General features: G+C 39.5%; 2 protein-coding genes across 3 annotated transcripts in view; one reads left to right on the top strand and one right to left on the bottom strand.

Annotated features, from left to right (window-relative positions):
* ACOT13 (acyl-CoA thioesterase 13) lies at positions 1-15,381 on the top strand. Its single transcript, XM_019945077.3, has 3 exons — positions 1-235; positions 9,907-10,091; positions 11,775-15,381. The coding sequence occupies exons 1-3, from the start codon at positions 155-157 to the stop codon at positions 11,929-11,931; spliced, it is 423 nt and encodes a 140-aa protein (XP_019800636.1). The 5' UTR covers positions 1-154; the 3' UTR covers positions 11,932-15,381.
* Positions 14,148-16,090, bottom strand: part of C10H6orf62 (chromosome 10 C6orf62 homolog) — a 14,580-nt gene continuing 12,637 nt past the window's right edge. For both annotated transcript variants that reach the window (XM_019945076.3, XM_004331163.4), the window contains exon 5: positions 14,148-15,552. In XM_019945076.3, coding sequence (XP_019800635.1) covers positions 15,427-15,552 — 126 coding nt within the window. In that variant the 3' untranslated portion in view covers positions 14,148-15,426. The remainder of the gene's footprint in view (positions 15,553-16,090) is intronic.

Raw genomic sequence — 16,090 nt, forward strand, 5'->3', positions numbered from 1 at the left:
GTGCGCGCGAGTGCGGACTTGGAGCGCGTCGCGGGCCCAGAAGGTTGCAAACCCTTCGCCCTTTCTGTCCTTGTTCTTTTGCGAATTTCCGGGCTTCCCTGCTCTTCCAAGAATCATTCTTGAGTGGGGCCTGGGAGCCGGCGAACGATCCACGATGAGCTGTAAGGCAAAGAGTCTGCTGGAGGCGATAAAGTTCTCAGGAAAGGCTCTCGGTTTTGACAGAAGTTTGGAAAAGGTATTAGAGGCGAAGGCGCGGTTTCTAATGAAGGGATAGAACGCACCATGCTTGGTTCGTGGTGAGCGCTGAATAAATTGTCTCTGGCTAGATTCTGTTGGACTGCGTCCCTAAATTCACCTTAGTAATAATAATTACTACTTTAATGGAGCACAGTTATGTGCTAGGTGTGCCTACATTGATCTGTCAGCCTTTAAAACGAAAACGTAAGTGGTTTAGTCAGCAAAATGGCTTAGCCAGCAAAAATAGAGGAATTGCACTTTGGGACATGCAAACTGTGGCCAACTGTAGGCAAGTCCTCAACTGTTCTTTTATAGCGAGGAGAAGAGAATGTTGAGAGGAGCTGTTTTGAACAAGTTCGCTGGAGGAGAGGAGAGCTGGGGCTGTGGTCGTCTCATTGGTTGAGTTGCGGAGGTTTCTCAGCAGCTGGGTTGTTGCTGGACGAGGAGAAAATCTTCCTTTTTCCTGCTGGGGTTTATAAAGTAAGCTGGGAGGAGTGGTAAGTGGGGGAAAGTTCCCCCTTCAGGGCTTCCCAACTCCATTTTGAATGAGGTATTTTATAATAATAATTTTATAATTGTAATATATAATTGTTATTACAATATTATAAACATTTTTAAAAGAAGTGAAACTAATTTTAGTAAAATATTTTAAGTAACTCATTATATCCAAAACATTTAACATGTAATCAGTAGAAAAGAGTACTTTTTGTACTTAATCTTTGAAATCCCGTGTGAATTTTACACTTACAGCACATCTCAATTCATACTAGCCATGTTTCAAGTGCTCAATACTGACAGGTGACTAGTGGCTACCATGTTAACTGCACAGGTCAGTATCATAGTAGGTGCTCTGTATTTGTTAATTTTATCAAAAATGGATTTTGTAGTTGTCTACTTTTCGTGTGGGAAGAGTTGCTCAGGCTAAAGTACAGGTTTATGCTTAGTGATGTATAAATCCAGTCGTGAACATGGTTCCTTTTACCATAAATTTTAAGGTAACGTGATCTAGACCAGTGGTTCTCATTTGAGGGTGGTTTTGCTCCCCATGGGACATTTGACAGTGTCTGGAGACATTTTTGATCATCACAACTGGAGTATGGTGGGAGGGGTGGGACTGGCATCTAGCGGCTATTGGCAGGGATGCTGCTGAACATCCCACACTGCACAGGTTCCCTCCCCCGTCCCCACGACAGAGAATCACCCACTCCAGACGTCAACAGTGCTGAGGTTTTGAACACTTGACTTAAACCATCCTCTTATCATTCATTTTGTCCTAGGTCAAAACTAGATAAATTGCAACTTTGTTGTTCTCTATAAGAATATATGAACCATGTCTTTGCACTGAAGTTTCAGTTGGTTGTTCAAATCTTGCGATTTCTACATGTGTTGGCATGGAACTGAACGTGGTCTTTCTCTAAATCTTTGGTTAATAATTCTCTTTTGTTTTTGTTTTTTATTTTGCGGTAGGCAGGTCTCTCACCGTTGTGGCCTCTCCCGTTGTGGAGCACAGGCTCCGGACGCGCAGGCTCAGCGGCCATGGCTCACGGGCCCAGCCGCTCCGCGGCATGTTGGGATCTTCCCGTACAGGGGCACGAGCCCGTGTCCCCTGCATTGGCAGGCGGACTCCCAACCATTGCGCCACCAGGGAAGCCCAATAATTCTTCTTTTTTAATTAATTAGTTTATTTTTTGGCTGCACTGGGTCTCTAGTTGCGGCGAGCAGGGGCTACTCTTCGTTTTGCGGTGCACGGGTTTCTCATGGCAGTGGCTTCTCTTGTTGCGGAGCACGGGCTCTAGGCGCGCGGGCTTCAGTAGTTGTGCCTCGCGGGCTCTAGAGCACAGCCTCAGTAGTTGTGGCGCACGGACTTAGTTGCTCCGTGGCATGTGGGATCTTCCCGGACCAGGGCTCGAACCCGTGTCCCCTGCTTTGGCAGGCAGATTCTTAACCACTGCGCCACCAGGGCCAGGGAAGTCCCAACAATTCTTTAAGTCTCTTAATATAACTAGTGTGGTTTTTGCGCCTCACTGGACCTTGACTGACAAAATTATTTTATGTCAAAGAATTGTCCCTTTGGTGATTTAAATATGACACCAGAGATTTTTCAAGGCAAGAAATGCTCACTTTAAGTGCAGGATTTTAAAATGCAAGAATATTGTTAAAACTAAATTGGAGTAAAGATGTATATTGTCTCTCAGACACACTTGTCCTCTATACCTCATTGCTTTTGCAAAGGTGAGAAGGAATAATGTTTCTGGGTGTAAGAAGCAAGTGAGATGTACAGTACTATTGTGTCAAGTCTGCTCCATCACCCACTCCCACAAAATCAATGAATCAAGTAGAATAACACTTGAAAATTTGGCTGATAATGTTCCAGTGGGGATTTTGTTTTTTGGACAGATGTTTTGACCTGGCATATAGAATCTGATAAATGATGGTGACTTTCTGTTCCTCTAAAAATGATCTGTTGAAAAAGGCAAATTGCAAAATTAGTCATGGTACAGATGTCAAGTCAGTGCATGAGATCATACATTAGAACTTCTTTATTTAAGCCTGTTCTCTTTTTAAAACCTCTGTTTTATCAGTGTTTATAAATACCCACAAAACCTATCTTTTATAAAACACTGATTCAGAAAAACTAACATGCAAAATAAATGTCCTACCTGTGGTCTGTCACTCCCATCACTCCAGCCAACTGCCAGCACCAAGCACCATACATGTGAATTATGCCATCTAAGTCAACCAGCTCCTAGCAATCTGCCAGCTGCCTGTAGAAACAAGAGTGAGTCCAGGCAAGCCCGACAGAAGAACTGGCTGGCTGAGCCCCGCCTAAATTGCCAACTGACAGAATCAAAATCTAATAAATGACTTTGTTTTAAGCCCAAAAAAGAAAGTGTCCTGTTCTTGCTATAAGATCACTTTTAAATCAGTCAACAAACTAAGTACTCTAGGTTATAAAGAAATGCCAATCACAATTCCTCGCACTCTAGGAGTTTATCGTCTCAGAGGAGAAAAGTGGGTTCCAAGGAACAGTCCCATCAGATGTGCCCTGAGAAAAAAGAGTTCTATGAATAAATAATTTCAGAAAACATTGATGTTGTATACCCCCTTTTTAAAATTGTAGTAAAATGCACATAACATAAAGTTCACCATCTTAACCATATTAAAGTATTCAATTCAATAGTAATTATTGCATTCACATGGTTGTAACATCACCACCATCCATCTCCAGAACTTTCCTATGATAACTTTTATCATAGGACTTACTATTCATTATTGAAAATATCTGTTGATTTTTCTGTCTTCCCTCTCCTCACTGAGAGCTCTTTGGGAGCAAGTCCATAGCAGAGTTCCATCTTGCAAAACTGGAACTCTACCCATTAAACAATAACTTCTCATTCCCTTTTTTCCCCAGCCCTGGCAACCCTCATCTACAGTCTCTCTCTCTGAATTTGGCTCCACTATGTCTCTCCTCCGAGTGGAGCCATTACATCCCTTTTATATCTTAAAACTTTTGACTAGTTCTGTGATAAACATGTTTAACCTTATTATGTTTAAGTTACTTGCCAGTGGAACTCTTTCCCCCACAATAACACATGTGGAAGGACATATCTCAGGTGAGATCTGGAATCTCAGGTGAGATCTGGAAATACCATGTGGAATCCAACACACAAAGAAATAAGGGAGGGCAGTTCCGAAGCAAGGTAAAATTGTGTAGAGTCATCCTTGTGGAAATGAGAGGTGAAGATGTGTAGGTGAATGAGATGTCTCAAGAGGAAGAACACAGACTAGAGAGAAGCATTAAGGATTTAGGACTGAACCTTGAGGACATACAGGGTTGAGAAAGATAAGCAGCCTTTGAAGACTATAGAAATGATTAGGAAGGTAAGAATTGACCTTATACTTACTAGAAAAACCTTGAGGCTTTGGGATCTACCACAAAAGGACAGTAATATTATTTAAAATTTATCGACATGATATGCCAATAGATATTTCTGGAATACTGTTCCTCAGTGAACAGAGATTATTTCAACTTCTTTGTTGCTGTTTGACTTGTGGCTTTATCATAACTGGCTCACCATATTTACATTCCTGCAGGGCATAATTCCTTCCTGGGAATGACTCTATATTCAGGTACTACATTCCAAACTAGATCAGCTGCAAAAATTCTACCCAAGTTTGTGCTTTCCCTCTTGAGAGGAGATCTGGAGCAGTGGATAGCCCCAATCCTCAGTCTGTAGGTGGTGAGGAAGTTCCTCCTCTATTAGCCCCTCTTTTCCAGGTTCAAGGCAGCAGAGAAGCTGTATTTGAGAGAAATCTTGCCAATGTGATTGATGTGACAGAGGCCTTCATAGCATCCACCTTTATAGGCATTCTAGAATAATTTGATAAAATCTGCCATTTGCCAACCCGATGGGGCAGGTACTATTATTATCCCCATTTTACACATGAGTAAATAGAAGCTTAACTTTTCTAAGGCCTCACAACTAGTAAGGGGGATCTAAACCCAAGTTGTCCGCTCCCTGCCTGTGTGTTAACATTGTATTATAGTACCTAACCTTAGAGAAACTGTCCTGTATCCTGAGTGAAACTGGCACCAACTGTAGCCTTTGGTGGGCTTGTGAGTCTGAATGATTAGTTGACCCTCTGACTCCTGGCGGGCATTGCAGAATAAGAGCCAGCAAAGGGGATGTGGAGTGGCTAGTGGAGGAGGAAAAGAATCCGGAGGTGTGAACGTGGGAGTTCAGGAAAGGCCAGAAAACAGTTTAGATGTTGCAGAATGCTGAGAGGTCAAGTAAGGGACAGGCTGAAAAGCATCCACTGAATTTAGTAATTAAGTCATCCTTGATCTTGGCAACAGAAACAATTCCAACTGGGCAGTTTTAAGCAAATCCCTGCACCTTAAAATTGCTTAAAATAAAAATTTTAAGCAAATTTTAAAAATTTAAGCAAATGTGAAACTATCCAAACCAACTTTCAGTTTGATTGTTGTGTCTGAGTCACAACTTTGATAAGGATGAGAATTAAAATGTTTTAATCACCTATGATATGCCAGGCCCCATTCTAACTTAATTTGAATTTTATCTTAATCTTTATAAAACTCTAGGAGGGTAGTGCTATCATCTCCACTTTACAGCTAAGGAAACGTCAGTTAAGGATCTTGCCTAAGGGGCTTCCCTGGTGGTGCAGTGGTTAAGAATCTGTCCGCTAATGCCTGGGACGTGGTCCAGGGAGATCCCACAGGCCACGGAGCGACTAAGCCTGTGCGCCACAACTGCTGAGCCTGCGCTCTAGAGCCTGCGAGCCACAACTACTGAGCCCACACGTCTACAGCCCGTGCTCTGCAACAAGAGAAGCCACTGCTATGAGAAGCCCGCACACCTCAACGGAAGAGTAGCTCACGCTCCCTGCAACTAGAGAAAGCCCGCACAGCAACAAAGACCCAATGCGGCCAAAAATAATTAAAAAAAAAAAAAAAGGATCTTGCCTAAGTCTGGCTCCAGAGCTAGTACTCTTAACTATTGGTCTAGCCACCTGTGTAATTAAGCTACTAAAACATACATTTATTATAAAACTGAAAGGTTGGGCTGATACAGCAGCATGGCTGAACCACAATTCTTGAATAGCTTATGCCTTTTTATGGCCCCTTAACATAATTTCCAACTATTTTTCTTGCCGTTGCCACCCTATCACACTGCCACCTTCTATTTTACTCTTTACCTCTTTTCCTGCTTATATGCAGGTGCATTTTTACATCATCCTCAGACACACTTCCTCTGGTATCTGCACTGTGTCACATGTGAAATCAGCTGTGTCCATCATCAGGGCAAATTGCTTTGAAAACAGCCTCCTTTACAAATACACAAAATTCTCATCCACCAGTATTACCTGTTCTCTGTGCTTTTGTGCATACATGTGGTCTTTCGCATTCCATATCCTTGGTTGACTCACGTTTGTACATACGTGCAGGTTTTCTCATGCCATGTGCCACACTCCTTGAGGCCCGTTACAGACACCCTTACAGAGCCAGAGACATGTTTCTTTATCCATTAGCAGAGGCCCTGTGTGTGCTGCTCAGCAATCAGCAGCAGTCCCAATCAGGCGGTGACTCTTAAAGACCAGAAAGATTGGAAACCTCAAGGCCTAAGAATAATTCTGGGTTCTGGGCAGAGCTTCCTATTAGGGACTGTCTCCTTCATTGCTGTTGACTATTAGGGATCCCTTCTCAATGTCTTTACTGAAAAGCTAAGTGAGGAAGGGAGAAACTGTGTTCGTCACCTGAAGCATATCTCTCTGTGATGGAATTTGAGCCTGCAGGTCAGGGGTGGCAGTGGGGGATGCTGTGGTAGCATGAGTCATATAAACTCATGTGAATGCCTGAGGTGCAGGGAAGAGACAGTACACTGCAGGCCATACAGAAAAAGGGCAGATGTTTATATGAGCGCATGTCCATTTAAGACCATTTTTATGCTAAACTGAGGAGTCTGTTGTGTCAGACTGGGCTGAGCCATAAAAGTTCTTGCCAATCTATTGCAGTCATCCAACCTGCAGGATTATTGGGGCCATGACAGCTATATTTCTGATCCCATGGCATCACAAAAGGCTACACGCCCATCTTCCTCCCGATGCATGAGGTCCTAGTTGTCTGCAGCAGTCCAGGTGAGATGTGAGGGGAGGCAGTTTTGCATTAGTGGTTAAGCCAGAGACACCTGGGTCCAATGGCGATAACACTATCTACTTCAAAGATTTGTGAGGATCGAGACAGGGTCTCAATGCCTATAGAACAATGCATGTACATTTCTGAGCATGGTCTGTAACACAAAGTTAGCCATAGTTAGTAACCAAATAAACACGTGTGCTCTCTACAGCCTATATCTTGACTGAGATCTTTTTTTTTTTTTTTTTTAAATAGTGTCCTCCCCACAACCCAATTCTTTTTTTTTGTGGTATGCGGGCCTCTCACTGTTGTGGCCTCTCCTGTTTCGGAGCACAGGCTCCGGACGTGCAGGCCCAGTGGCCACGGCTCATGGGCCCAGCTGCTCCGCGGCATGTGGGATCTTCCCAGACCGGGGCACGAACCCGTGTCCCCTGCATCGGCAGGTGGATTTTCAACCACTGCACCACCAGGGAAGCCCCCCCAGCCCCAGTCTTCATCAGACAGGTAGCTCTCCATTGGTTTCTTCCACCGCAAGACTGTTTCTTAGTTCTGGGAGGTTGGGTAGGACATCCCTTCATTGGGATGGACATCCCAATGTTGGACATCCCTTCTTCCATTGGTTTACTTATTTTTACTGAGGGAGACAAGAATTGGCAACGCAGGGAATTCCCTGGCTGTCCAGTGGTTAGGACTCCACACTTTCACTGCTGAGGGCCCCAGGTTCGGTCCCTGGTCAGGGATCTAGGATCCCACAAGCCATGCAGCCCAGCCAAAAAACCAAAAAGAATTGGCAACACATAAAAGCATTTCTCTGCCATATCTGGCTGACCAGTACAAAAGTATCTCTATTCCAACGTACCTTTTCAACCAGTTTTGTATCTTAGTATGTCCTTTGTCCTTTCAAGTTGTGGAAAAAGATAAATATTAAAATCAGTATTTTGGCGGACTTCCCTGGTGGTCCAGTGATTAAGAATCCGCCTTCCAACGCAGGGGACATGGGTTTGATCCCTGGTCAAGGAACTAAGATCGCACATGCTGTGGGGCAACTAAGCCCATGTGCTGCAACTACTGAGCCCGCACACTGCAACGAAGATCCTGCATGCTGCAATTAAGATCTGATGCAGCCAAAAAAAAAAAAAAAAAAAAAAAAACCAAAATCAGTAGTCTGCAGTAGAAAATCCAATTGACATTTGTTTTACCTTTTGTCATCCCAGCCAAAGTTAGATAATAAAATGGAACTTTAAGAACTGAGCTCTACTAAACACACCATACCTTAAAATTACACTAAACTACCTTTGGTGACTATGATGCTTTCCTATTCGATTCTGTTTCTTGAAGTGCCTGGCTTTTTCCTGTCTTCACCTGCCTAACCCCTGCCCGTCCTTCAATCCACAAATAATTCCCCAGGATGCCTTTCCTAATGTCTCTTCCCTGAAAACATACTTTGATAAGTAAGATCCTTACTTCCAGCAACCTGTATTTATCCTATCTGCAGTAATTCGCTCTACTGCAGTGTGCATGTGTGTCTGTTCCTTTAGACTGGGAACCCCTTAAAAGCAGGGATTTGATCTCGTTCATCTTTAGACTGCAGTGCTTGACAGACTCAGGTAAATGCCCCCAATAAGGTGAGTTTACACCTTGGGCTTGCTTGGTGTGTATTATTAGTTTATGAGGACATCTTGTGGCTAGGTCATTTATTGTATAAATAGACTTGATCCCGTTCTAACGTTTACTTTTCCATTGATTTACCCATTAAGCAAAACATATTATTTAGGATGGTTCATATTTTATAGTTCTGTTTCTGTTTTACATCAGGGCCTTCTAGGGGATAAACAACAACAAACAACTAAAGTCATATTTTGTGAAATGCTGAAATGTCTTCCTGGTGGGAGCATAAAGGCCGCTGAATACCTAGAGATTCTATAGTTAGCAACTAGGGAGACTTGGAGGTGGACAGACCTAGATCTGAATCTCAGTTCTGTCACATCCTGGGTGACCTTGAGAGTAAACCACTGAATTTAAGTTACACAAACTGGAAATAATCCCTTCCTTGTTATATAGTATATGGAAAGACTTTGGCACAGTGCCTGACATGAAAGTGCTCAATAAATAGTAGTTATCTAGAATTAAACCATTTAATGCTTGAGACATCCTTTCCTGTATCTAAAAACAGACACATCAAATATTCATCCATATTCTGCCTGAACACTTCTGGTGACGGTGAGAATTACATTGCCGGATGCAGCACATTCCATTCACAGTTTAGTTCCAGCTTCTAAATATTATCTATGATGTTTTTTCCTAGTAATTTAGATAGGATATAAGAAACATATTTCTATTATTTTTCTTTAAGTTTCCTTTCTAAAGATGTTTGATATAACATTTTAAATTCATTGTTCCACATTTTATATTTCATATAATTTTTTCATTATGATACCATAAATGGGGCAGGACCTTAAAAGCAGCAATTTACCTTTGCTGGATTCTATCAAACTTTTTTCATATTAAAATAAGTTTATGGTATAAGCTTATTAATTCTAGTAATGCATTAAATTACTCAATTTCTTCCAATAAATCGTTTTAAACCATTCATTATGAAGTCATTCTAAAAAACTACTTTGTGCAAAAACTAGAGAACATCCAAATTAAAACTATAATGGGTTAACAAATCACAAGGACCAGCTGGCTTTGTTGGTGCAAAATTTCTAAGGAGACATTAAGAGATGCCAGGTTGTTGTACACAGGCTGAAAAGCTCAGACGGAATGTTTGATTTCTGCAGAGGAGTGGAGATTAAGAAAAACTACTCCTGCTTTTCCCTAAGTATTCCTTTTTATTTCAAAACAGTTTACATCAGAGTTAATTTCTATCAGAGAGAGATTGGTAACTTGATTTTCAATTTCTGAATCAACTTTTTGGGGGTGACTTGGTTTAATCCAATGATAGTTCTTGTTAGGCTGTTTGGGCTTTTCTAATACCACCAAATATTCAAAATTTTTTTTTTTTTTACACTTAGGTGACTCTTGTTTCTGCTGTCCCTGGGAAAGTGATTTGTGAAGTGAAAGTAGAAGAGCAGCATACCAATAAAATGGGCACCCTCCATGGTGGCATGACAGCCACTTTAGTGGATGTCGTATCAACATATGCTCTGATGTGCACAGAAAGGGGAGCACCCGGAGTCAGTGTCGACATGAACATAACGTATGTATCCAAACTGTACCCCAAATAACTTTTTCCAACGTGGTAACTCATTTCAAACAACCGAGACTAAACACATTCGTAACATAAATAAAGCATGAGGTGCCCTTAGCTGGTCATCCTTAAATGCAGCTATAGATTTGCCTTAAAATATTCCATGGTTTTAGAATCTAGAACTAGAGGAATTAATTTCCAAGTACAACATATATCAGTAATAATAAGTAATCAGTAATATAACCAGTAATAAATGGGGAATGATCTAAACACTCAAAAAGGCAAACATTCAGCTTCTAATATGCATACTGTTGGGAAAAAAAATCATCACAAACTCACGGTTTGTAACTGTTTTTCATACAATCCTTAAAAGTGCCACTTGTACAAATGTCTCATGAAGGTTGTACTGAGTACCTATAGAGAAAAGCTAGAATAAAAATAAAAGTTGAGGAAACCTTCACGTATACATCGCCATTGCCTTGTAACACAAATGTCCAGTTTTGCAATACTTCATGTTTTTCTGCAACTGCACAGACATGCTCTCATGATAAGGAAGCAGAACCCCAGATGTCAGGTTTGTTTCACTGTTGTGAAAATGCCTGCAGGGGTCAAACACTTCCAGATGCAAAAAATTAAATTCCCACATTAACTAGTACTGTTGCCAGTGTCCCGTTCACTCAAGAGTGCAGGGCCCGGGGATTTAGTTTCAAGACAATTGGTTTTTCCACCTAAGCAAGAGAAGAAAGATTTTTGTTGGAAGGGGAAGCAGGGGTTAGGGTGGGAAAGCCAATGTGATATATCACAAGGGCAATGGAAATAATGTATCAGGTTGTTAAACAATCTAAATCTTTTCTTAGGCTAACTTAACTTTCAGTCTCTCTCTACTATGGAAATAAATTGAGAGTGCAGTAAGCAAATCACAGGACAAGATGCAAATGGTGTTTTGAAATTAAGACGTACAAAAAGAAGGATCTGCTTGGGCACTGGTGAGCCTATTCAGCAGTCCTTACCTTATTCCACATGATAAGGGTAAGACCACTTGATGACTCTGCTTTGCCTCAAGACCCTCTACAACCCTTTGCCTTAAGATCTCTCTACGAGCAGAGATCTTCCAACCTAGCACTGCATTTCCTGATCTTCTAAGATACTGCTGCTACAATCCTAAAGGATTTTTAATAAGCTAAACATAATTTTGGCCTTGCAAAGTATGTGTTGCCAAAGTATTGGCCACCATCAAGAGCTGCCTGAGATTCAAAAGGGCCTCATATTAATTCCTTATAGTTATTAAGTCATTTTAGAGTTGAATAAATTCTGCATATTGATATGACAAGATATTAACACCAAGTGTTACTTCACCTAGGAAGTTAAGCCAATTAAGTGAAAGCTCAAGGAAACCTCTAGCCACAAATAAATATTAAGTGGGAAACTAAAAAAAAAAAAAAAAAAAATAGGGCAGTGCGGGGAGGCAGGGGCAGTTGAAAACCCCTTCCTATATTTTTGGGAAAAGAAATTTGTGTGCATAAGGAATCAGTAAGATATAACTTGGTCAGGACCAGCCTTTCAAATTAGAAAGGATATTATTTTTAAACTATTTAGGAGTAAATAAGTAACATAAGGCTGTTATGAGATGCACACAACTTTCTCTTTTAAAACCTATTTGCTGGTAACTAAATTTAAATGTTTCTTTTCAAGGTACATGTCACCTGCTAAAATGGGAGAAGATATAGTGATTACAGCACATGTTCTGAAGCAAGGAAAAACACTTGCATTTGTTTCTGTGGATCTGATGAACAAGGCCACGGGAAAATTAATAGCACAAGGCAGACACACAAAACACCTGGGAAACTGAGAACAGCAGGGTGACCTAAAGAAACTCAACAATGAATGTCCAGAGTAAATCTGACTTGAACAAATATAATTTTCAAAATAAATTAGCACAACCAGAAGTGGCTAAGAAATATTTTCTTTGGGGAAAATGCCATCGAGATCAAGTGGAATATAGGATAGAGTTGTCTATATTCTAAGCCTCTTTAGTTTTAGTTTATAATCATACATGATACTTGGATGAAAACATTCGTAGCTCAAAAGTGTTTTGAAAACAGGTAAAGCAAAGCTAGCAGGACCATTTTGAGATAAGATTACCTTAAAACTAAAATTCAAGATAAAGGAGAAATACAAATTAACAATTAATCCTTAACAAATTGTAGGTCCTTCTCAGCTCTAAAATGTTACATTTTTTAACCCACTTTCAAGATTATGGAACTTCAAAATAGATGAACCATAGGCCACATTGGAAAATAAAGTAGACTGAGTAGTCCTCAACAAAGTTTAAGGCTAAGCACATTAGTGATAAATAGTCCAATGGGTGCACTGCTTTTCTGAGAATTTATTACAGGAGTGGCATTTTTTATAGTGGTGGGGGCAGCTCCTTTTCTCGTACCTAGGATAAAACCATGCAGATCTTGAATCTCCCAATCTGCAGTACTGGAAAGACCAAGTTCACAAATTGTTTAGTCCATTTCTCGAAGTTTTCCTGACTATGGCATTCATAATAGTTGGTTTCTGCCATCAGGGGGTCTTAGTTAACATTTCATGACTGAAGATCATAAAGTTCCAAAGCAACTTTGGAAACTGGAAACACAGTCAACAGTTAAAGGTTTATTGTCCTTTGGTTGTATTAGAATACATGCTGATCTGTCTGCTGAAAGGACAGAAGCAGACTTGATAGTAGCAGTGAGCACACAAGAAACCCAGATCTAGTATTTCCCACTAAAAGTAACTTGGGCTCCTTGGAGAAATAGCTGATTTCAGAGCTGGGGGCTGAGATAGGGAAATTACAAGATGAACATATCATGTGCTTTGAAAGTAAGGAAGTGCTCAAGAAAATGATGAGAGGCATGAAAATTATACAGCATTGAAAAAGGGAGTCCAAACTGTTTAGGTAATAATATTGAATAAACAGCAGAGACAGGAGAGCTCTTCCTTTTAACAGAATGCTGGTAAATGTGGAAGGGTAGATATAAAATAATAACTATAAAATGGGGAAATAGGACATCACATTGACCAATTAAAATGAAAATCAACAGTGTACACGGACAGTGTGTTTCTAGGGGGCATAAGGTACTTACATTGGGCTTTGGCCAGAATACATAATCCAAATCTAACCATGAAGGAACATCACTCAAATGTAAAATAAGGACACTCTGTGTTTTAAAAAATTGGTCTGTACTCTTCAAACTGTCAAGGTCATTAAACAAGCTGAGGAACTGTTCAAGATTAAAGGAGACTAGAAACATGACAACTGAATGCAATGATCCTGTACTAACTATAAGGAAATAAAAAAAACCGCATAATCAAAGATAGGAGGACAATCAACAAAAGTGAAATATGGATGGTAAATTAAAGTATATCATTGTTACATTTGAGTTTGATAATTTTACTGTGGTAATAAGAATATCCTTGTACTTGGGATATATGCAGTACCGAGGGGGAAGGGATCAAACTCCCAAACGATTCAGAAAATATATATAAATATATGGAAAAAGACAAAACGTCAAAATGTCAAGAGTTATTTTGTGGGTGAAGTTTATACAGGAGCTTTCTGTATTACTTATAACTTTGCCAATTAAAATTATTCTAAAATAAAAACTTTAACTCTACAGAGCCAGACAGCCAGGTTTTAAATCCTCCCCTACTCACAATGAGTGTGGACAAGTTCCTAAACCTCTGTATCTAGATCCCCTCAAGGTTGTTAAGATAAGAGCTTAGAACAGTACCCAGCCATGATAAAGTGTTAATTTCAAATAGATTCTAATTTTAAATTGATCAGAAAACATGTGAAAAATTATTCTAAAATTAAGAATATTTTTTTTCTTTTCCATGAAGCCAGGCATAAAGCCAGGATGATAATTGTTAAAAGCTAACAAAATGTCCTTGATTCCCATACCTGTTGAAATTATAAACCCAACTTCTCTTGAGTTTACTGTTTAGCCATGTTTATAAACCCTCCTAAGGTCATCAATAACGGGTACCCAAGCGACTTAGAAGAAAAGTTACCACTTCGAGTTTTGTGTATTCACCTGAATAGTCAGGGAACTTTCACCTATTTTATTTAGGTTTTCATTTATTCAAATTCCAACCAGAAGCTAAATACAATTGGAAACTGGTAAGCACTAAGTTTTACTCCAAAGGAGTAGGATCATTCAGATTTACTCCGATAAAAGTATGCAACCCTTAAGCAAAGCTTTTCTTCATTTAAAAGAAAAATAAAACCAAAAACCAAAAAAATCTATACAGTAGTCTTTCCTTATGTTCATTGCACAAAATGAGTTCTCCTTTTAGAACTTTGACACTCAATGGTGTTTTTGTATGTTTTCACAATTTAAGATCCAACTTTAGTAACGTTTCTACTTCAAAAAACCCTAAGTTTTCCTTTAGGGTGGTGTAAAAACCAGTATTTCTGCACAATTCACTGGAATTTTTTCCTTTATAATAAAAATCTTTTTAAAAACAAAAAACAAAACAAAAACCAAAAGGAAAGTCCTCTACCTATTACGGTTTCTGCAGCTATGAATGTATCTCTCAGTTTTATAGCTGCTTAGCTACTTCAGACTCCAGATCTGCTTTAATGTGTATAACTGAATCCACACTGAGCAGAATGCTCTTTCATAACAGCAACTTGGGGAGAGATCTGGAAATAAAATACATATATTTATGAGTACCAGGAAACAAACATGGCCCAGTAATATATGAGGCAAGAATGCCTACAATGAGATGCTTTTTTCATTTAATATTTCTTTCCCATGGTTGTATTTTCTTTTTTTTCTTTCTTTTTTTTTTTTAAACAACCACTTCTGGTCATTAGAATGAATCTGACAGTGCTCTGGAACAATGTGATTATAACAAAGCTTTAAGTTTTTAAAATGTTATTTATACCTGTTACATTCACTTCTCACCCTCCAAATACTGATGACAGATGTCAAAGAGGCAAAAACCAGCACAAATGGAAAGACTATCAAAAATGAGTATCACCTTGTGCTTTCAGATACATTTAAGCATTTCAGTGTACAATAGTCCTTTCATTTCACATTTTTAGTAAGATGCTGATGCAGTGCAGCAAATATGCAAAGCATCTTCTTTCACACAGTCTGTGCAGAAGACATCTAATTTAAGTTCTGAGATACAAATGATAAAAAAAAAATCCAGGATGAACAAGTTTCAAAATGCATAGTGTTCTGTGCATGAGTCCATTTTCTTTAAACTCTGAAAGAATAAAGTGGTAAGAAAAAAAGAAAAAAAACTGCTGCTGCACTCTCTGATCTTCTCCATTTTGCTGGTCAGCACTCTATTCTGGCATATAAGGATGGAGGTGATCCTCTATGGTGCCAACTGCCCAGTGGGTAAGCTGCTCCTGGGGCAGGTAGAGGCAGATGCTGCATAACTTGAAGATTGTAGCTTTGTTTTTTGGAGTCTGGAAGGGGAAAATTTTTTTTAATATTCTTAATAAATAAAGACTTTAACATAAATGACCGATTATCACATGAAGTCCATCTCCCACAATTTATTAAGCACTTAATGGACACAGTAACAAAGCATACAGAGTAAGGGAAGAAATTATGGTTCCCATCCATAGGGACCTTAGCCTAAATAGGACAGAACCTTGCCATACAAAATATAGAGAAAACAGAGTAAACATGATTATAAACTAAATGTTTACAGAGTTTATGCAGAATAAAAAATTGAAAGTTAGGAAGGTCAAACACAGACTACTTGCTGAAAGAAATCAGGGTTAAAAGCATTTCATGGAGACAGATTTGAACAGAGGTTTGCAATCACATTTATATACAGAAAGACAGCAGATGTGGTGAAAGTAGATGGTAGAGAGATTAGAAATAGGTAAAAAAGATTTAAGTGTATCCTGGGGGAAAGGACTAGAAGGCCAAAATATTAACAGTTAAATCAAACTCTAAGTATTTTTTAAAAAGCAGTTACTATTGTAACATCTAACA

The sequence above is a fragment of the Tursiops truncatus genome, chromosome 10 (assembly GCF_011762595.2).
Source record: "Tursiops truncatus isolate mTurTru1 chromosome 10, mTurTru1.mat.Y, whole genome shotgun sequence".
In the NCBI taxonomy this organism is placed as follows: domain Eukaryota; kingdom Metazoa; phylum Chordata; class Mammalia; order Artiodactyla; family Delphinidae; genus Tursiops; species Tursiops truncatus.